At 40.2% G+C, this 22,305-nt stretch overlaps 1 protein-coding gene across 1 annotated transcript in view; it reads right to left on the reverse strand.

Annotated features, from left to right (window-relative positions):
- CDHR1 (cadherin related family member 1) overlaps nucleotides 1-22,305 on the reverse strand; it is a 67,001-nt gene that overhangs the window by 28,554 nt on the left and 16,142 nt on the right. The window contains exons 7-14 of the mRNA XM_069979222.1: nucleotides 20,829-20,945; nucleotides 13,133-13,276; nucleotides 11,398-11,476; nucleotides 9,261-9,361; nucleotides 8,440-8,643; nucleotides 8,180-8,332; nucleotides 6,928-7,092; nucleotides 554-621 (exon numbers count right to left, since the gene is read on the reverse strand). Of these exons, the coding sequence (XP_069835323.1) occupies nucleotides 554-621; nucleotides 6,928-7,092; nucleotides 8,180-8,332; nucleotides 8,440-8,643; nucleotides 9,261-9,361; nucleotides 11,398-11,476; nucleotides 13,133-13,276; nucleotides 20,829-20,945 (1,031 nt within the window). The remainder of the gene's footprint in view (nucleotides 1-553; nucleotides 622-6,927; nucleotides 7,093-8,179; nucleotides 8,333-8,439; nucleotides 8,644-9,260; nucleotides 9,362-11,397; nucleotides 11,477-13,132; nucleotides 13,277-20,828; nucleotides 20,946-22,305) is intronic.

Consider the following 22,305-nt stretch of genomic DNA (forward strand, 5'->3'; position numbering starts at 1 on the left):
TTATCCAAGTTCAGCAGCCCCAGCTAATCAAATACCGAACGATCGGGTTCGGATGGACTCGAACCCGAACCCGGTTCGCTCATCTATAATTATAATATGTATATAAATGATATACAATGTGTTTATTGCATCTATGATTAGTGCCCACACTGTCCCTACTAGGAGCTAGGACTTGATAGGGTCTACACGAGTTTGTTATCTTGGAGAAACAAAAGTGGAGTGCCCACACTCTCATGGTTCTAACACTTATTAAAAAGTCATTCATTGGAGAAAGAGGGGTATTTCCATTTCTTTGTATTCCTGATATATCCACAAGATGTACCATAAATTGGTTATAGGTGCGGGTTGCAACCAACTGTCATGTTCATATGAGAATATTTTGTATGACCTCATGTCACAACTGTTATCGAACAGACAGTGCATATGATGACATACATGTTTAAGAACCAAGTAAGATCAATGGAAAAATAGAAGTAATACTAAATGTAACATATATTTAACCTTAGTCTTAAATAGCTTCATTAATAATATGTACAAAAGTGACATTACTTACGGATCCGATCCAGCACCATAGATTGAATACTTTATTTCCCCCCAAAGGCCTGAATCCAGGTCTGTAGCCTAGGACACATAATAATTGTTAATTATAAAGCATATTCTAATTACTTAAATGTGTAATGATATGTCTTGCTTAGACAATGGATTCTAAACTTGTTTAATTATAAGTTACAGTGTACCTGCCATTGCAAGGAACCAGCAGTATAAATGATTTTAAGCTTTTTTCCAGAAAACTTGTTAAAGTTACAATATTCTATTACTTTATAATACATAGTCATATTTCATGATTCTTCTAGACATAGGACATTGACTTACAGGGTCACTACTTCCAATAGGTGGCACTAGAGAGCTAATGGAAAAGAGCTAATTTGCATACAGGGCGGAGGGGGGGGGGGAAGGGGGGGTATGGTGACATGGGGAAGAGGGGGGATCTTTACAATATTTAACCACTAAGACCCTCATTACCTTCCTTTTCTACCCATGTATTTGGAAAGAATCGATTTACCCAATCTGTATGTGAATAATAATTTATGCTGCTTTTGGCTATGTTCACACTATGTATATTTCCGTCCGTAGTGTGAACCGCGAATATACGCCCGTAGTTTTGAGGTTGATGCGTATGCGTATGTATACGATATCCGGCCGCACAATGCACACTATGTATGAGCCTACGTCCGGATCGTATACGGCGCCGTGAAAAATGAACAAGACCATTGTTTGCGTCCGGAACTGTTCCAACTCACGGCCGTGGATTTCAATGCGGCCCCGTACGGAATACTTTTTTCACCCAAATCAAACTTGATTTTTATATTAAAAAGGTTCTGTGTGGTTTACTGGGCTGGGCGAAGATTTCCAAGTAAATGACCTGCTTCAGACCGCTTAGAAACAAGCTAGGAAGCATAACTATACTACGGGCGTATGTTCGCGGTTCGCCCGTATGTTCGCAATTCGCCGCATGTCTATTTTTCACACGGCCATAGTTTCAGCCGCACATATCCGGCCACGTACGAACTACGGCCGGACATATACGTAGTGTGAACATAGCCTAAAGGCAACCTGTCACGCGGTGTGCCGGGGCAGAGCCCGCACGACCCCCCAGTGGAACCCTAGATACTTACTCTTTCCTGGAAGTCAAGAGATATCACTGTCGGAAGCTGAGCGCTCGCTGTATGCTAATTACCAGAGGTGAGTCTGACGTCCATTGAAAATGACTGGGACGTCCATGTCATTTTTTATGGGCGTCGGACTCATCTCTGGTGAGCGCGCACGGCTTCCGACGGTGATATCTCCATCCCGGGACTGGGTGCAGGAGCGGGACTTCCAGGAAAGATTAAGTCTCCAGGGCTCCACCGGGGGGTCGGGCGGGCTCTGCTCCGGCAAACCGCATGACAGGTTCCCTTTAAGTGTGGGTTCAGAAATACCGGAATCGCAGCGGATTACATGCTGTGAGTATGCAGTGAAATCTGCTACGATTCCTAGTACTGTCAGTTTATATGGGTTTACATTCTCGCAGCAGACTTTTCATTTTTTTTTTAATATAAAGCACCATTCCCCTTTACCAGTCCATGCACTGGCCTCCCTGATGTCCCACTCAGCCAATCAGTGCACTGTCCTGCTGCAGCCACTGATTGGCTGAGTGCAATGTCAGGGAGCCGGGATCCACAGAAGCAGGCCGGATCGCGGACCGTTAAAGTATTCACTGGACAGTGGTGGGTTAAGTGGGACGGGGTTTACATACTCACAGTGGGATAAAAAATATGCAGCGAGGATGTAAACCCATACAAACTGACAGTACCGGGAATCGCAGCGGATTTCACTGCAAACTCACAGTGAAGCAAACTAAGTAAAGCAAAATCCTCTTGTGGTTGGCCACTCCGTCTACCTCCTGTCTCCCCCCTCCCATCGGTCGGTGCCCATGTGGTTCAGATGCGGGCCTGGCCGAATACCAGCAGGCCAAGCCTACCACTGACATCACCGCTGGAGGGAGGTTCTCTGGCTGGGTCTCCCTGCCCTGCATGAGCATCATCATTTAACTGCATGGAAATGTGTGGACAACTGCAACTATACTCGGCAGTATAGACTGGTTGTGAGGGTTTTCAGAAACGACTGAAACAGCTTTCTTTTAACTCATTTGTATCATCCACTATACAGTATTTGTGAAGCACTGCCACCAGAATTAAAGACCCTGGCTTTTCTATAATGGCTTGGGCTCAGGAGCTGAGCTTGTGCCATCTACAGCTGTAGTGTACTGTAATCTAATTTGATCTCCTAGCTCCCTAGATGCCACAGTAAGAGCCCCCTCACCTGCCCAGCATGAAATGGTTGCAGATTGCCTAACAGGGCACCTCTCTGTATTATGCTGACAAGTATAGGGCAGAATACAAGAGTATTGCAGTGTGTTTTAGCAGCAGTACAAAAAATAAAAATTAAAAACTTTTCCATTTTACTATGTAAAAATATAAATAACTAAATGACATATAATTGGTGATGCTATATCCATACATCCCAAAATATAAAGTTGTCATGTTATTTATCCAGTGCAAAAAAAAAAAAAAGACCTTCTAAAAACTGATGAAAAGCAATTCAAAGTATGTATGTCAAAATAGTACTAAAGAAGCCAATGCCGAGACAGCTATTTTTTTGTTTAAAAATGTAAGAGGACCTGCCGGCTCTCCTGCTATGTCACTTTCACTAGGCATTTGTATTCCTTGTGAAAGAACAATTCTGCAGAACCTTTTTGAGCATTGCATTGTGCTGTTCTGCCTGTTCCCCCTGGAAATGTACTGTTGACAACTTCATAAAAAAAATCTAGAATTGTTGCTTTGTGGGGTATACAAGTATTTGTTTAACAACCATGTCAGGAGCGCTAACACGTTTTTTTTAGGATTCCTCAAACTGATATCTAAGAGAGCAGGGCTGTATAGGGATTTTTTACTGTAAACTAATGCTTACTTGTACAGTTGTTTGCATGGATGAACAATAACAAGATAAGAAAATAATGATAGGGGTGAATAATATAATATTTAGCCCTAAAATAATAAAAATGCATGAATTTCCCTTTAAAGTAATATTAATAAATTGTAAAAAAAAAATTGAAATTACCATGTCCATAACAACTCTAAAACTAGATCATCTTTTATCCTGCATGGTGAATGCTGTACCCCAAGTAAACACCAAAATGATTCTGTTAAAAACATACAACCTGTCCCTCTTTAAACAAGCCCCCACATGGTCGACGAAAAAATAGAAGAGTTATAGCTCCTCAAATGCAATGAAAATAAATAAATAGATAAATAATAAAAAAAAAAAAAGGGCAAAAAGGCTCAAATTGGCCAGGCCACTAAGGGTTGAAGACATTGTAATTTTTGTTTTAGAAAAGTAATGCTGGCAATGTTGATTGTTAATAGTGTTTGCTTTTCAGTATAGAGCACATGTTTATGAGCACACTTTAGTTGCCCTTTGATACAAAATCTATTGGTAATTTTTGTTATAAAGAACATTTCCACAAAAAATAAAAGCCACATCAATAAACTGACTATAGAATGAGACGTCCCTTATCGGGTCAGTTCAGTTTGAGCAAATATAAGGTCTTATTATTTAACTGTTTAGGGGTTTGTACATTGCGTTCACTCATGAGCCCTCTGGCGTAAGTGCCAGATCGCACTTTGTTGGTGTATAAATTTATAAAATAAAGAAATCTTCTATTTTCAAGTTTCAATTTGTTGGGATTGTTCAACAGAAAGTAGACTAACAGACACATCTACCTAAATAGTAGTCAGGCAGATGAAGTGGTATCGTCCAGACAGTGACACTAAAAGGATTTTTGTCTTATGCTTCAAGGATTAAGTGTCTATCCCGTAATCTGCGATAAAAACATTGCCTAGAGCTCATTCAAGATTAAATCATTATTGCCTTGTGTAAAGGCAGGTATTTTAAAACTAATGACAAGTTCAATTTAGTATTCCCAGGCAATAGGCCACATTCCTATCCAGAAATAGCCGAGGGGAACGCACAGACCTCCCTAAAGATGCTGCTGCTGGTATGTCATGTGTTTAAATGACATTATTCTATAGAAGAGTGTAGCGATCAGAGTAAAAAGAAAGTAGGCCATGTGGTGTCTGAACTAAAAACCTGACTTATTAAAGAATAGTAGCTCTGCAGCTGATGAAATGCCTTGGGCATAGACCATTATTTTTCAGATAAAAGCCTGATTTGGGAACATAAGTCTCAATGTTCAGATACTTCTATATACACAATACATTGTCAGGTAGGTAGTGTGAAATGGCATAATGATAAGAATAATTATAATCCAATTTAAAGGGTTTTCCAGTCATTAGTGATAAATAAACATGCAGCTGGAGCTGCGGAATATACCAGATACTGGGCAGCCTGGTAAGAATACACGTTTTTCAGGTTCCCTGAAGTCCCAGCAGAATGTTTAATCATCAATAATGACCGGACAAACCCTTTAAATTCTTGATTAACATCCTGTTAAAAATAAATAAATATAATAAAAAAATAATAATAATAATAACAATGTAAAAACAAAAATCCAAAAATATTTATTTATCGGGACCCTTACGTGCCTAAAAGTACTACGACCATTTTCAAACACTGTTATGCTAACCTTAGAAAGGATATAGTTATCTTATGAACAACATTCTCTTGACTTCTTGATGAAAAAAAAATGCATCAAGACAAAGAAGCAAGTGTACAGAAATCCAACGGACCCTATACTTCTTTTCCCTGTAAAGGGGAATCTATGCTGTCCTTTAACAAATCAGTATTTATTGCATTTAGGTAATGTCAATGGTATTTTATGGTATGGTGTTATATTGAACTATGTTGACCATAGTTTGTTAGAGTGGTCCTATAAGGTTCTGAGAAAAACCCAATAAAGTGACAGATATGACTTTTCTCAAATATATATCATCTGATAATTCCACTCAGTATTTCAGGGAAAGAGGTTTTACTTTCATTTTAACAAAATCAAAAATCACAATCACAATATAAGAGAGGAAATTGCTCTATATTCCCAAGTAAAATATATTTGAGATTTTTTTCCTTGACGCTATGTTCATATAGTGTAATGAATTCAAGAAACTGCGGCCGGTCAATTAAAGCGGCCATAGGTTTCTAAATTCATTGAGTTCTATTGAGTTCAAAAGAATATTGGCTGTTGTTAATGATACGGCCAACAGATTCTATGGGTGCAAAATAATAATGCAATATTGGCTGGAGGAAGACATAATACAGGGCCATGTCAAACAACAGCCATTGTATTACACTGTGTGAACGTAGCCTTAGGCTGTAGGTATCACTAGAAGTAAACATTTCTATGTGAATTTCTTTGGTTGCCAAAGACAAAGGGGAAATTTATCAAGCAGTCTTAGGCTACGTTTACGGTCACTATAAAATAAAATAAAAATCATTTTCAGATTAAAATATAGCCATATTTTCAATACAATAATGTGCTCTATTCTAAGTCAATGGGGCATTGGTTAGCAATTCACACACTGTATAGAATAGGCTGGGTGTATGGCTGTAATAGATTGTGACCATTCAAATAAACTTGCTCATCTTCACAGTTGTTGTTTATTTCACCTCATGGCACATCATTTAGAGATTTTTCCAGTGTATCTGCACCTCAAATGCACAAATTGTGATATGAATTTACACAATAACAATTAAATCTTACTGACGTACTTGTAGCATAACCCAGCTCACATATATTGTAACATCTTAGGGCTATGTTTCCACTAAGGGATTTTAGTGGGAAAAGTCGGCCACCTATTGGTATTGACGAACGCCTTTAATGATCATGATTATTATTTGTAGACGCCATTATCAATAGATGGCCATCTTCTGCAATTAAATGACACATAGCCTTAAGGGACCAATCCAGGGAAATATAGGTAACATGAGTCATCTGAAGAAATTAGTGTTTTGAAGAAGTACAGCACAGATCATAAAGATAACAAAGATGTAGAAAGATGTGGGAGATTTATCAAGATTCTTTGTTGAAACATGAGAAATGATAGCTAAGCTATGCTTGCTATGGGAAACAAAGAATGTTACTATAAGGTCCCATTCCACACTATGGAATTGGCCGAATTCTGCCTGCTATGTCTTTCAATGGGAGGTCTCGCGAGCCTCCGTTCAACACATTTGTCAGACACACATGTCAATTCTTTGGGCGTAAAGTCAGGAAGAGCGGAGGTGCGCAAGGCCTCCCAGTGAAAGACATAGCATTCGGGATTTGGTATTCCGATTCTGTAGTGTGAACGGGCCCTAAAAGAGCTTGATAAATCTCCCTTTGTGTATCTATTATACATTACAGTAAACATACACTTAACAGAGATGACTTACTGTTGCAGCCACAACATTGGAGCCCCCAGGGGAGTTCTCTGGTATTCTAGCGACATAATACTCCGATGAGAACTTTGGAACATTGTCATTGATATCAAGAAGGTGGATCGTTATATCAGCTGTTGAACTGAATTTTTCTGGTGTGTTGACCTCAATGGCAAGAAGCTAGAGGATAAATGAGTATGTGAAATGTCCAGATGAAACAAGTAAGCTATAAAGGGAAAACATCAGTGGTCATGATAAATGCAGTGAAAATGTCCCCCAAGGTATTCAGAATGGGGGGGTGTGTTTCTGTTTCATGAATGTAAAATTAAAATGTAGAAGTTATAGAAGCAGGGAAGGAGCTGTACAAAGCAGACAAGAGTGTGGAGAGTAGCTAGAGCATACATAAAGGGCAGCTTACATAGGCTGTAGATTGGGGAAAAAGAAAGTACAATCACACGCGCTGTGTACAAGAGTAGAAAAAAGCAGAGCTCTCAGAGCAACACAACTCTATGATCCTGAAAGCACAGATCTTACTCTTGGATGTATTACTGGGAGAACACATTCACATGAGAAGATTCTGAACCAAGGAACAGACTGCAAACTGCAAATAAGATGGTCTGAAAATAAGTGGAGAAATAAAGGTTGCAAACTTTTAACTTAAAGGAGAAGTCTCACAAAAAAAAAAAAAAAAAAAATACTAGCAGTCAGGGAGGTGAGGGAACATACTAAAGAATATTTAGTTACTCGTCCCTGTGCCCCCGTAGTGGCATTCTCACCACTTCTGGACAGTCGCCGAAATTAATTTTCTGACCGACTTCATGGTACGTCACTGACTCGGTTCCTGCTGCTATGTTGCATCCCCCCGATGGATTGCCCGCTCAACCAGTCAGTGACTGCAGCGGTGTCCCACCGCCGTCGCTGATTGGTTGAGTGGGCAATCCATCAGCGAGGCCATGACATTGCAGCAGCAGGAGCTGCAGGAGGCCAGTGTCTGTCAGGGATTGGTAAGGCATTGTTGCGAGGGCACGGGGATGGGTAAGTATACATTCTTTATTATTCTCACAAATCTCTTGCCTACCCATGATTTTTTAAAATTTTTTAATAAGAAATTAATTATTTGTATAGTGCCAACAGATTCCGCAGTGACTTCTCCTTTAAAGTGACTACTAATATATTAAAATCATTTTCCATGTCAAAGGTATCCATTGATATGCAGCACTGTGTGCAAGATTACAATAAAATGTCTGAAATAATTGCAGAAACATACCTTAAAAGTTAACAGATGAAACTTTTCATAATCTATTCCAGCCGAGTTTTCAACAATTATTGTCACTTGTGCTTCATTTAATACAGTTTGCGGCACTACACGAAAAATTCCCCCAGGTCCAACCAAACGCAGGTTGAATTTGGCATTGGCACCCTATAATTAAAAAAAAAATAAAGAAAAATGAGGAAAAAAAATGTAAAATAATATATGTACAGTATGCATTTAGAACATTAACACTTGAATTCAATAAATATACAAACCTGATCTGAATCATTCACAGTGATTTTAAGTCCCCTCAGTATCTCTCCCTCTGGAGGATGTTCATACATTGTAAGTTCAAACCGATTCTGTGGTCCATTTTCCCCATAGAATGTTGGAGGGTGATTGTTCAGGTCTACAACTCTTATGGTCACAACTGTAAAGGCCTGACCCACTACATCCCCATCAGGGGTAAGTTCAGACACCTACGGAAAACAACAGCCATAGAGTGATATGTATAGATTAATACATTTAGATTACCAAAAAGTATATGGATGGGTCTAACATGTTGTCATAGAAGTACAGATGAAATCTTGAGACACAAACATGAAGGCACAGAAGTAGTTTTTATAGTAGGTGCATTAAAGCATTAAATATGTATAGCATTAAAATATGGTGTCATAGTATTCAATGGAAAGGGGTTTTTCCTATTGTGTCACCTCTGGCACTCCTCATAGCGTGTAAGTATTTGTAAACAGGGTCTTCACTTTTTTGTAAACTGTACAGACACTTACTTTGGCCCGTGGACTTCGACCTCCCAGGGTGAACTATGAGTATGCTTTTTTTTTAATTTAAAAATTTAAATGTCATAGTGACATCAGACGAAGTGCCAGTAAGGCATGAAACAGGCCATCGCAGCTTCGCACTCACAGCTCATCTCCCTCCCCTGCAATGGAATTGTTAACCACACCAACCAATAAAGTTATGTTGCCCATACATTTGATAACCCCTGCGTGTTTCAAAACAAGAAAGTAATGACAACAGTCTAGACTAAAATTTTAAAATATATGGCAATCTAAAAAAAAAAAAAAAAACACTGCACCTGGATCTTCAACTCATATACTTCTTTCTTTAGTTCATTGGGATTTTTAATGACAGTGACTGTGCCAGTTATATTGTTTATATCAAAAGCTCCATCACCTCCTGTCAACAATAGAAAAAAAAGTTATACAGAAGATATATTGTTATTCTGTGTAGTTAGTTTTGCAAGACGATAAAGTAAAACAATATTGGTTTTCATTTTTTTTTATTTTGCTGGTGATCAAATGGTGTGTTATTGATAGAACCACCTATAGTAAACATACAGTTTTGCTGTACCTCTTGTTCCCACTCTACTACAATCGGAAAGTAGGATCATTAAATGCATCCATAAGTAACATACAAAACTAGAAAACAAAACAATCTGTGTTTGCCCGTTCACACTACGGAATTGGCGCAGAGATTCCGTGTGGGAATTTTTTTGAATAGGAGGGCTTGTGAACCTTCGCTCTCTGCGCCTCTCTGCTCAAAGAATTGACATGTCAGAGAGACGCGGAGAGCAGAGGCACGAGCCCTCCCATTCAAAGACATTGAAGGCAGGATTCGGCACCTAATCCACGCAGAGAGGGGGTTCCGCGTGGAATCTCGGCACTGATTCCATAGTGTGAACGGGGCCTAAAGGTGGGTGAATCTCCTGAGTATCTTTTCGTAAGATTTTGAATAGGACTGTTAAACTAACCACTTAACAGTTGCATTGAAATTGGAAAAACCCCTCCAAGAATGTCACTTTTTTGTTGATAATTTTAAATGTGTGTCTTCAGTAAATCTTGCTGGTTTCTAAGGTTTCTAACTCTGATGCATTATGTCTAAGTGACAGAACTAATTTTACCTTTGAAAAAGGATAAAAAAAATTCCCATCAGTCATAACTTTTTTTTTTCTATATGTATGGCTATAAGAGGCCTTATATTTTACAGGAAAAGCTGTAGTTTTTATAGTTTTTATAGTTTTCGGGTACATATCTTGAATCAATTTTTAAATATTTTTTCCACAATTTTTACTGCGAAGTTAAAATAACATTTAATCTTTATTCTGTGGTTCAGAACGAACATACTGATAAGAAATATGTATAGTTCTTTTTATATTTTAGTTATTTTTTCAGCATTTTTGTGAAAATTTTATTTTTGTGTCTGCTGTAATTTTTTCTTAATTATTCCATTAACGTAGCTGTATGATGACTTTCTTTTTTTGAAGAAAGAGGTATAGTTTTTATTGGGGCATTTTTGGTGGTGGTGGGGGGAGGGGTTTAAACATTTTTTTTATATGAAAAAAATGGTTTTAATTTTTTTAACAATTATTTTATTTTATTGCTTTTACTCCTCTTTACACTTTTTAAAGTGACTTTTATCTAATGTATTGGTATATGAAGTATACCAAAGCATTATTAGTGCATGTCAGTATTAGACTATGTTCACACTAACTAAGTAAAAAAATAGAAAAAGTATCAGCATTTTCTCTCTAAAAAAAATATCCATTATTGCCACATTTTAATTGACCTCAATTCTTTGAAGTCAACAGAATGATGAAACGAATGACGGAATGAAACGAATGAAGGACGTCATTTTGATGATGGGTGTAATTTTTTATTTAAAAAGATGGACAGGAAAAAACATTGTGGGACGATGGGCTTACACACTGACAGGCAATACTCTGTATTAGGCTATGCCTTTGGCACAGCCTAATACATAGCATAGCCATAGCAGCCCTAAGAGCTTATATTAGGCATCCAGGTGGCATGACAACCATCACTGTGTGCCGAAAGTGACAGGGGGAGGTTAAAGGGATTGAGGCAGGACACCACTACAGCTGCTGATTGGCTGAGTGGACCAGTCTGGTGTATGGTGCCAGCAAACAGACATGAAATGCAAGTGGTAAGTATAACTTACCACATCTCCCAACAGACATCAAAATGCAGTTTTGCAGTGCTGCAGAATGACAGTGGGAGCTCCCTTCCTCTGTCATTCTCTCTCTATAGACCACAGCATATAAAGTTTTTGGATTACAGAATTGCAGTACATGCAAAACTGCCTGTTTCTGTGGCTCCCAGCCCCTGACGTCCTGCTCAACCAATCAGTGGCTGAGGTGGAACAGCGCACTGATTGGTTGAACTCTGTGAACCATTGATTATCAATTTTTTTCTTACCATCCAAAAGTGAATACTCTATAATGTTGGGATTTCCTCTGTCTCCATCAAAAGCAATCACAGTAAGTATTTCCGATCCCTAGTAAAGTAAAACATATTCTGTAAGGTATTAAAATCAGATTTAGGTTTACTTCTTACTTCTTATATAACATAGTTATATAGTTAAAGGGGTTTTCAGGACTTTCTAACATCAGGTAATATATATATATATATATATATATATATACTTCAGAAGCATATAGCATTGTTTACTCTTCTGTCCCAGTTCAAAGACCACCAAAAATCCACTTGTTTTGAGAGTCTTAGTTTTGTACTTTCGGTTGAGCAGTTGTTCAGTACTACAATTTCTGGAGCGCATTGCTTTCCCTTAGCTGTTCATCATTGTTCTACCACTAGGCCTGTATTTTAAATTCATGCTACCGTAGGCACTGAGTAATTATGCCCCAAATAAACGCCCCACAGGAGTGAGGAAGGGGAATTGTTGAACCAACCTGCAGTTCACAACCACTTGTGGCAGCCTCTAGCTCAGCATGGATGAGTTTATCTGAAAAAACAAGTTTTGTCGCAGTTCCCCTTTAAGTGGCTTAACACCTTCCTTTCTACCCACTCAGTAGTGATGATCCCCTTCCTATGCCCCCAGTAGTAATGATCCCCCTCCTGTGTCCCCTGATAATCTTTTCCTCCTATGCTCTACAGTAGTGATGCCACTTCCTGTGCCCCCAGTAATGATGATCTGCGCCTCCTGTTCCCCCTAGTAGTGATAAACTTCCCTCCTGTGGCTACCAGTATTGATGATTCTCCTCTCCTGTGCCCGTCAGTATTGATCTTCCTCTTATGTGCCCCACAGTAGAGATTACTCTAACTCCTGTGGCCTAGTAGTGATTATCTGCCCCTCTTGTTCCTTCCCGGTATTGATGATCCAAACTCCCATGTCCCTCAGTAGTGAGAATCCCTCTTCTGTTCCCCCTGTAGTGATGATCTTACCCTTCTGTGACCCCCAGCAGTAATGAGTCCCCCACCTGTGCTCCCCCAATAGTGATGATCTGTCCCTTCTGTGCCCCCAATAGTGATGCCCCCTCCTGTGATGATCTGTGCCTCCTTCGAACATAAATAGTCATAATCCTGACTCCTGTACCCTTCATTAGTGATAAGCTTCACCACCCAATCTTCTCAAAAAAATGAAGTAAAAAAAGAGAGCTGACCAATCACTGTTCTGTGCTTCCTTTCAGATGTCTCTGCGCCCTTATAAGGAAACTGACGCATATAACAGTGCCAGCACCTGTAACAGCACAGTAACAGGGAGTCTGGAATCATACTGGATTCCCTGCTTCTCTATGCATATTCAGTTCTGTAATATGCTATGAGTGTACACAATGGAATATGCGTACAGCAGCAGAGACATTAGTCTATTGCTGAACTCTTTGCCCTTGTACTGAGCGGTCATACATATAATATTTTTTTTTACTGTGTAGATGTAGATCTATACGCTACACCATAAATATCAGATTAGTGAGGTCCAATGCCTGGAACCCTTGCCAGTCACCTACAGCCCTTGTACGAGTCTTGCAACCTCTCCATTACCAACACAACCTTCTAATGATATTGGTGGCATTTCCTAACAATAGGCCGTCAAGTCAAGCTGTAGTACACATTGAAAATATTTAAGTAATAAAAACTTAAGTTGCTCTGAAACACAAACAGATCTAAAACACACATTCTTAAACTTTAACCTTACCAGTATAGTATCCTCATAGACATAACCGTAGTATGGTGTTCCTACAAACACTGGTGGTGAGTCTTGTACATCTTCAACGTTAATGGTCACTGTTGTAGTTGATGTAAATACTTGGTACTTGCCGCGTAGTTTTCCCCCTCCATCCTTCAATAAGCAATATATTGTATTATTTACACATTCAGGGCACATACATGTTGTAAATTGATAGATTTAAACATAAGTAAATGCTGTTTAAAGAAAAGAGTCTTAGGATATAACCTTGTTCAAAGTTTGTCTTGTTTACTACTCTGAACCCGAATTCACTTCTGGGCTGTGTTCCCACTACGTAAAAGTACGTACTTTGTACGGTGTGGAACACTGCCTTCACTGCTATGGTATCCCGGCCGGAACGTATACACATAGTATACGCTCCGGCCGGGATCCCATACTGCGGCGCAATGAACTGACACGTCAGTTTTCTGCGGCCACAATTCAGTGAATAGCGGCGGCAAAAAGACCTGTCAGTTCACACAATGAAGCGAGTGGCTCCGGCCGCTTGCTTTATTGTGTCCTGTGTGAAGTTCTGATGCGGGCGCGCGCTGATGCACCCGCATCAGAACACTGCGGCCGGAAAGATCATCTGGCCGGTACTTAAGTACCAGCCGGAATGATCTTTGCAGAGACCCGCTGTTCCGTGAACCAGCCGGGTCACAGAACGGCCGGTCTCTTACGTAGTGGGAACATAGCCCTGGTTCTAATTTCACCACATGTAAGCCAAGTCCAATTTCACAAAGGAAATAAAGAGACTATCTCACTAACATAAAATAGAAAAAGTGTAATCATGTGACTAGAAAGGAGCTATATTTACCAGGAATGTATTGCAGTCTGGCCTTTAGTCACTCCTTACTTATCACTGATCATTTTTCCAGTCTGTATATAAACTAGTGCCTCACACAGAGCTGCAGAGCTCTAACTAATAGATAGTGCTATGGGATCTAGTTTCCCTGAATATCCTTTTACATTGGCCATTGTTAGAGTGATATAGTTCTTTGAATTTGTGTGTGGTTCTGTTTTCTGTCTCTTTACTTATATAAATGTAAGATATCTCATATCAGAAACAGAATTTTAAATCAATTGCTATAGATATAGAATATTTATTTCCCCACACACCGTTGAACTACACACAATATTTTTCGTGGTCCTGGGACAATCCCTTTAATGTAAATAATTAATTTGTGCAGTGGGAAAAGGGAAGTTCGAACGTTTAGATGAAGTCTTGAGGCAACAACATGATCAATGCAAATGAAACCCAAACCCCAGGTCTAAATAAAAGGCGATTATACTGTAATGCAGTGATTTTACCTGAATTATGACTATTCACAGTGTTTTCATCAAAAGACTCTGAACAGAAAGGGAAGCAGAAAATTCATAATTCACTATCCTCACAGCACCTTTCTGACTAAACTTTACAGTTCACACCGAGATGTTTCAGGTATATTTCTCTATATGAAATACTTTATTCCTTCCTTTCATAATACATTTATTTTGGTTCTTTGCTACTACTTGTGCAACATGTAGCAGAGGGCAAAAAATGAGACTTCTAAGTTTCTGGAGCTCCCCTGTCAGGAATGTGCAGTAGCTTGGTGTCAAGTCTTTTGATTGATATATTCCTCTGCCTGTCTAGAAACTTGAGGATCAGAGCACGGGTCCAATGGGGATCTGGACCGGGATCTTGATCCTCATAAAAGAAAGCTGAGCAATTCCTTCTCTACTGGCTATTGAGGATCATACCCTGATCCCAGATCCCCCATCTATTCCTGAGATGCCCGTTCCTAATTCCTCTGCTTGCTCGTCTTGTTACCAGACGTCCCCCCTGACCTTTGACTATTCGATTATTTCCTGATTTTGTACTGTCCGTTTGGTTCTGACTTGGCTCCCTGACTTCCCTTTTTTGTGTTTGTCTGTCTTGTTCTGTGTGCACATATCTAGTAAGGGAGCGTCTTTGTGGTTGTCCGCGGCTGCCTAGGGCCATTTGAGGCAAGTAGGTAGGGACAGAGGGTGGGTTCAGTATCAGGGCCCACTGTCTCGTCTCGTGCCATGTCCTGACATCCCCTCTTTTTTTATTATTTTATTGTAGCAAGTAGGTCATAGATAGATTAATTATGGTCACAGGAGATTGCTAGGGAGAGAGAAGGTAGTCAAGTGAAGTGCTTATCTAATGAATCACAGCTTGTGACAGGCTGTGTTGTCACATTGCACTTCAACTGCATCAGTATGTGTTTCGTGAATGCAACAGATTTGTATATTACCTGTAACATGTACAGCAGCTGGGCATCAGGTGAGTATCTGTAGTAGACACTTACTGGTAATGACCAACATCAGAGATCACGCTGATGCCATTCATTTAACTATTCAAATGCTGTGATCAATAGTGACCGTAGAAATTGAACAGTTCTCCACCAACCAGTTGTCATAACGGCCTGAGGCCGATTAGGCCTCCATCCACAGTTAGCTATCTCACCAGCACTACTTGTCCCAGGCATTTGTGCTCAGTCAGGTGTGCAATTACATCTCATCAGTGCTGCAGGTGGTGCTCAGATTAATACATAGGCCCATATAAGTATATACAAGAAGATTACATACTGCGGCACTTCACCTTAAAAGCTTCCTCTTTATTGTATCCAAAAACATATATCAGGACGTAGAGGAACGCACACTCCCTGCCTACTGTTTCACACTAACATTCGCTTTCTCAAGTCATTAGGCCTCCATGCCTTCTATGACTAATCTGCTGATGCAGTTTAGCTATGGCAGGCTGTACTAGCAGAGCACCAATCTAACATTGATGCAATGCATATGCACTGCATTAATTTATATAAACAATTAAATAATTGCTTACAATCTGAAATCTACCCCAGGTTATAGATGGTGTAGATTTTAGTCTAGAGGTACGCAGTAGTGGGACTGTGGTTGAAGCGCTATAATACACCTTATAGCATATATTTATTCACAATTACATATACATATGCTACTGAGTGTCGGCTGTTAGTGCAGAAGGCACGTTGAATACACGGGCCCTCTGCACTAACAGCCGACTGTCAGTAGCAGAAACCCACACACGTGGATGAGCTTTCTCAGCACGGACCACACTCTATTAGACGGCATCGCTCTCAGCACCAGTGAGACTACCGACCGGCTTCAGTGCACGCCCTGCAGCGCATCACTCTGCACAGAGAAACATTGTGATACATTGGTATCCTGGAACAGGCTTATCAAGCATCTAAGGATCCTTTACCAGGCCACAAGGAAGGGACAAATGAGTAGAGCGGACATCACTTTGGGGTCATCTCCCAGATTTGCTACCTGACGGACATTGGAGTGTCTAGGGGATTCACCTCTTATCTCCTTTGGGGTTACCCCCCCCCCACATACACATACAACGATGTGACTGACATCAGAATGTGAACATCAGCCTCCATTGGTTCAGACTTTCAGCCCAATTAAGGCATATCCCAAACATTTACCAACACTCTTCCTATTCCCTGAGGAACTTGTAGCTACAGAACACATTGGAAAAACGGAAGAAGGGATTTCATAACAATAATTGACAACCTATCTCTATACCTGCCATTGTTTACGTCATGTCATGTATTGATCTAAATATATCCAAGACCATTGACATCAGTGACGGGACAGACAAGCACGACCCAAGTATAGGGTTATTCCCTCCTGACGTTTGGGTACACCTAAATCAGGGGGTCCCACCCCAGCAATAGGCAGGGCACAACAGGGTGACCCATCTCTCATCCCCAACACTTGTAAATAATCATAACCACCTAGTTTGTTCATACTTGTTTGTGTTTAATGTATACAAGTATACTGTATGTAATTGTGAATAAATATACGCTATAAGATGTATTATAGCGCTTCAACCACTACTTGTTTGATTCTGTTTAGAAGCTTAGGACTGTGGGAACTCAAGACCCATAAAATCCACGGGTTCCTCGACCCAACCATAGGATTAATATGTACCATAGAGGTGCCAAGTATATTTCTGTTCAGTAGCACATGGCAGCCAAAGATGTAGCAATAGTATAAGGAGGTGTGTATCTCTTACTACATTTGCGGCAGTGAAGTTTGCCATTGTGGACCTTAGACATGAAATAAATAATTTACTAAGACTGGCATTTTATCTGTTTGTCTCATACAAAGAAATGGAGATACAGAGGGATCTTTCATAAGTCTGGCATTTTTTTTGCTCTAGGTTTAAAAAAATGTCCCCGCAGTGCTGAGGCTCTGAGGGTTCATGTAGAGGTACAATGCCTCTACATAAATCCCACACGCAATGGAGCCCAGAGCTGGGGTAGGTTTAAATTACATTTTTCCAGAGCTAAAATGTTAAATGCAGCGCAGGCAGAGGCTGTGCCCACTCTGCGTGCGTAATCCTGAAATCTTTCAGTTTTCATTTTTACCACCAAAGCCAAGCTGAGACTTCCTGTTGTGTCTGTGGGGATAAGAGGAGGCTGTAGTAAAGTGTTCTGTACAGCCTTACAATCATGTATACCAGTAGATCAGTAGATAGATAGCATTAGCCAATAAGACAATAACAGCTTACTGTGGAATGGCCCCTTCACAGGTCACAGAGTAAATTCAGTAATGTTTCCCAGGGGCGAATTAACTTTAACATAGGCCCCGGGCTGTTCGCCAAGCCTGGGCCCCCCCTTCCCACTATGGTAGCACTAGAGTGGTGTTCATAAAATGGTCATGTCATGTCGCTCAAAATTGTGCAAAATTGTGGTAAAAAAGAAGCACATTTTTACAAATCATGGCAGAACTGTAGCCAAGAGACAATACACCACTGAAATTCTAAGTCCTTTTGGGTAGCCATGGGCCCCCCAGTAGCTCTAGGCCCAGGGCTACCGCCCAAAACGGACCTGTTGTAATCCGCTACTGATGTTTCCCATTCATCTCAAGGGGACAGACCCTGTTTATTGTCATCTATGTCCATGAGGCTTGCTACAATTGGATTGTATTGTCCAGCTAGCTACTCTTGCTCCAGAAGGGTTAAATTTACGAAGATAGTTGCTATTACATTATTAGCTAAATATAATATGATTAATTTTTATGTCATATTTGTACTTCTCGCAAAGTGAAATATAAGAGAACTTGCCTGAGATGCTTTTGGCTACTACCTAGATAACTCTGCTGCTTAGCTATCCTGATTGGCGGTTCTCCCTGACAGGTTGCTTTTGCCAGAGGTGTTCTGAGGGGATTAGGGGTCCAGTCCAATCAGCTTCTGGACTGGACCTCTGGTCTCCTATATAGTGTGTGCCAGCCTTCCTCTCATTGCAAGTTGTTGACCTTGTCTCTGCCTGCTTGTGCTATCCTCTGTGATTATCCTGACCTTTGCTTTGTATTTCTAACCAGCCTTGACCTTATGACCTTGATTTGTACTGTGCTGCCCGTTTGTTACCGACTTCAACTGTTCCCTCTCCTCTATTTTATTGTGTTGTCTTTGTCTGCATTTTGTGTTACACTTGCATAGGCCAGGGACAGTCGCCCAGTTGCTTACTGCAGTTTAGGGCAGATTGTAGCAAGTAGGCAGGGACAGTGGGCGGGGCTAAGCTTAGGGTCCACTGTCCGTGTCTCTTGTTCTGTTTCCTTGTGACCAGTCCATTACAATATCATTGTTATTAGGTGTGAATGTGGTTGCATGTTAATTAGGCTGTTATGGAATGACACCACTGCACTTTCATTAAACAGAGGTATAAAATTCCATAATCCTGGGATTCCAACAGCCATGAGGAAGGATGCCTTTGCACTGGAAATGCATTGGCATTAGTCCTAGGAGGCTGAGATATCATCTCTTGTGATTTTGTGAATGAAGAAGAAATAAAGAAAATTTTGTGCACTTTATTACTGGCCCACCTGATAGTTTTGCTAAACCATGTCACTAAATGCTATTAAAAACAGCTCTGTTAAGATGTAGCCCCCAGCAGTTTTGGCGACAAATACATTCCCTTGTAGAGCGTATCCTGTGTACAAAGACCACCTGGGATCCTGGCCTAGCACTATTAGGATTAGGCTTGGAGAACTGGGCCCCTTCTGATAGAGTAATTACTATGCATGTATTACTAGCCACTGGCAATGGTATTGCTAAGAATTGGAAGAGTGACAAACTTCCCTCAGAAAGTGAAATAATTGCTGCAATCAACTTTACTTATCAGATGGAAGTCGCGATAGCATCTAGATTGAACACTTCTAGCTCAGTAAAAGCCAAATGGGCCAAGTGGTCTGATTACTTTACTAAATCTTGTTCTTGTGCGATGCCCGGGCCCCTAGGGGCCACTCCGCTGAAAGGGGGTTATAGCGGGCAGGAACCGGGGCAGCTGCTAACTGGATGGTTGTCACGGTTTAGGCACGAGGGATCGCAGCTGGAAACCAGGCTCCTGACCGAGCGGAGACTAGGCATGCGATTCTTTGTTGTCCTTAGTCAGGGCACCAATTATCACACCAATGCCAAGGTTCAGAAACAATGGTAGTTGAATGTTTATTGTAATGGTGGTAACTAGTAGCAACAGTCTCTCCGGATGCAACCGGGAATAAAGCAATCTTGAATAAAACATAGTAATGGGTGATGCTACAAAAGGCTGTGAGAGTAGCGTGCTGAATGATGGGAGTAGTAGTGAAACTGAAGATGAGATGCTGGGTGGAATGAGACTTGAATGAAATACTTGCTGTTGATGATTAGAGAAGATGAGGAGAGGAATGACTGAAGAATCGGCACCCAGATGAGAATCTTGAGACAGGAACACAGCCAGTGGGCTGGAGCAGCAGAGCACACGCAGGCCTCTCTCTTAGCAGGAAGAGAGGACAGACCCAACCTATCACCCCTGTGGTAGGGAATAGACTGAGGTAGAACAGGAAGTCACATGGTATCCCCAGCCAAAGCTCGATGACCATTGGGGGTACCATGGCAACAGGGCACAGTCATGTGATACACCAGCCTTTGCATCATCACACCATTAGGCATATACAGAGAAATATACATGAGAAGTACCATACTTGAACACTAGAGGCGACATAATACCATTAGGCACTGATAACTGAATATGCATACAAGAAACGAATGGAATAGCAGACCTGAATACTGAGAGGGGTGACAGGGGTGACACAATACTCGCAGTTTGCAGTGAACCACAGCTTTCCAGAACAGAACTGGTTATAATAAAAGTGTGAGGATAAGAGGGCCTGTTCTGGGACACTGCACTTGTTTCTTGCTTTATATTTATTCGATTGTATGTATGTTTATTATTGTATGACATACGATATTTGGCTAATACTACCTTGAACTATTGTCATTGTCTGTTCCACTAGGAGTTTCAGTAATATTTGAACATTTTAAATAAAAAATGATATAAAAAAAGATGTAGCCCCCATAACAATGTACTAAAAGTGAAATAAAAATTACAGTTACAAAACAAAAACAAGTTTTAAAAAATAACTTGAAAATCTAGGTGAGAAAAGCAGAAAAGTACAGTCATACCTAATCTAAGGATAATGAGTGAAAAATGTCACCCTTTTACTGGCACCCTTTTACTGGGGTACATATCAATGCCCTAAGTGCTCAGCATTAGTTGACTTTGAGCAATAATAGGCATTTGTGTAATAAAAACAGTATTTTAACAGTGCTTATAAAATATTGTACAGTACTTACCTTAGCAAGGACTGTGACAAAATGTGTCCTTGATTTTTCAAAGTCCAATGACACCCCAGCTTTGATACGAAGAACACCACTATGACGATCCACTGTGAATTTAGCGCTATGTGAGTTCTGAAAATAAAGGTGTTATACATGTCATCAATAATCTTTTTTTAGAGTGTTGTATTTGCTCAGGACACCACGGCTGAAAATAACTACATAGCGCACTGTTTCATTTACAGTAAGTACAATTAAGAAGTCTTAATCTTCCTTGCTACAAGCTGCTTAACTACAGTTCTGTCTCTCTCTCACAAAAAAAAAAGAAAAGAAAAATCTACGAGCAAGATATATCCAAAGTGAAAAACATAGGCTTTTCTTTTTGAGTTACATTTTGAAGTCTACTGCAATACAAATTCTAAATGACTGTATTTCTGAAAGCCGTTTTCACATGGCTTACAGAACCACAGAGAACCAGTACAGTATACTATTTTGTTGGCATAAATAACTGATGTAATCAGATAGTACTGTACATATAGTATGGTAACACACAGTTTTTTACTACAGATCTTCAAACCCAATTTTGTTTATGTGGCATACACTTTGGGAGGTATGTTTTATTTCTTAATATAATGGAATCTCCAAAAGCCAGTGGCCTCATTCAGCAGGATAATACGAGAAAATTGTTCAGGAATTGAAACATTTAAATAGTTTCAGGTGCTGAAAAATTAAGGTTTGGCCACTTTATAGTAAAATTGTTCAGTGTACAGTATTAGTAAGTGTACTCACTGTATATACTGAGAGCAGCTCCCTGTGTTCCTCATAGAGCTAAAATCAAACTCCCCCTCATCCAGGTTGTGCTGTCCTGCTCTGTGGTGAATTTGTCCAAAGGATGGCCGACATGGAGGAGCATGTGACCATACCCCACCCCCAGTGTCCTCCATAAGCATATTCAGGCTTAGTGGTGAACACTTGGGGTGGGGCATGGTCACATGCTCCTCCATGTCAGCCATCTTATGACAAAATCACCACAGAGCAGGACAGCACAACCTGGAAGAGGGGAGTCTGATTTTAGCTCTATGGGGTACACAGGGAGCTGCTGTCAGTAAGAATAATGAGAACAGTTACTAATACTGTAAAGGATTTTACTATAAAGTGGCCAAGCCCTTAAAAGCATTCAATGGAGGTCCTATCTTGCAACTTACAGGACTTAGGACTTGCTGTTACCATCTTGGAGCTAGACATCACAAGACAATATAAACCACGAAGAAAGGAAGTAGAGAAATGGACTGCACCTCAAGAGCAATATAGAAAAATGATAACAATATTTATTTATTTAACACAACCAACAAACATAGACAGACCGTATAAAATCAGTTAAAAACTTGCAAAACAGAAAACAACACAGAGCCATATAAGGTTCAATGTGTACCATACAAACTCCTAGAAAAATATATATAATTTCCAGGGAGCTTAAATAACCAATAATACAGAC

Source organism: Dendropsophus ebraccatus, chromosome 8 (genome assembly GCF_027789765.1).
Source record: "Dendropsophus ebraccatus isolate aDenEbr1 chromosome 8, aDenEbr1.pat, whole genome shotgun sequence".
Taxonomy (NCBI): Eukaryota; Metazoa; Chordata; class Amphibia; order Anura; family Hylidae; genus Dendropsophus; species Dendropsophus ebraccatus.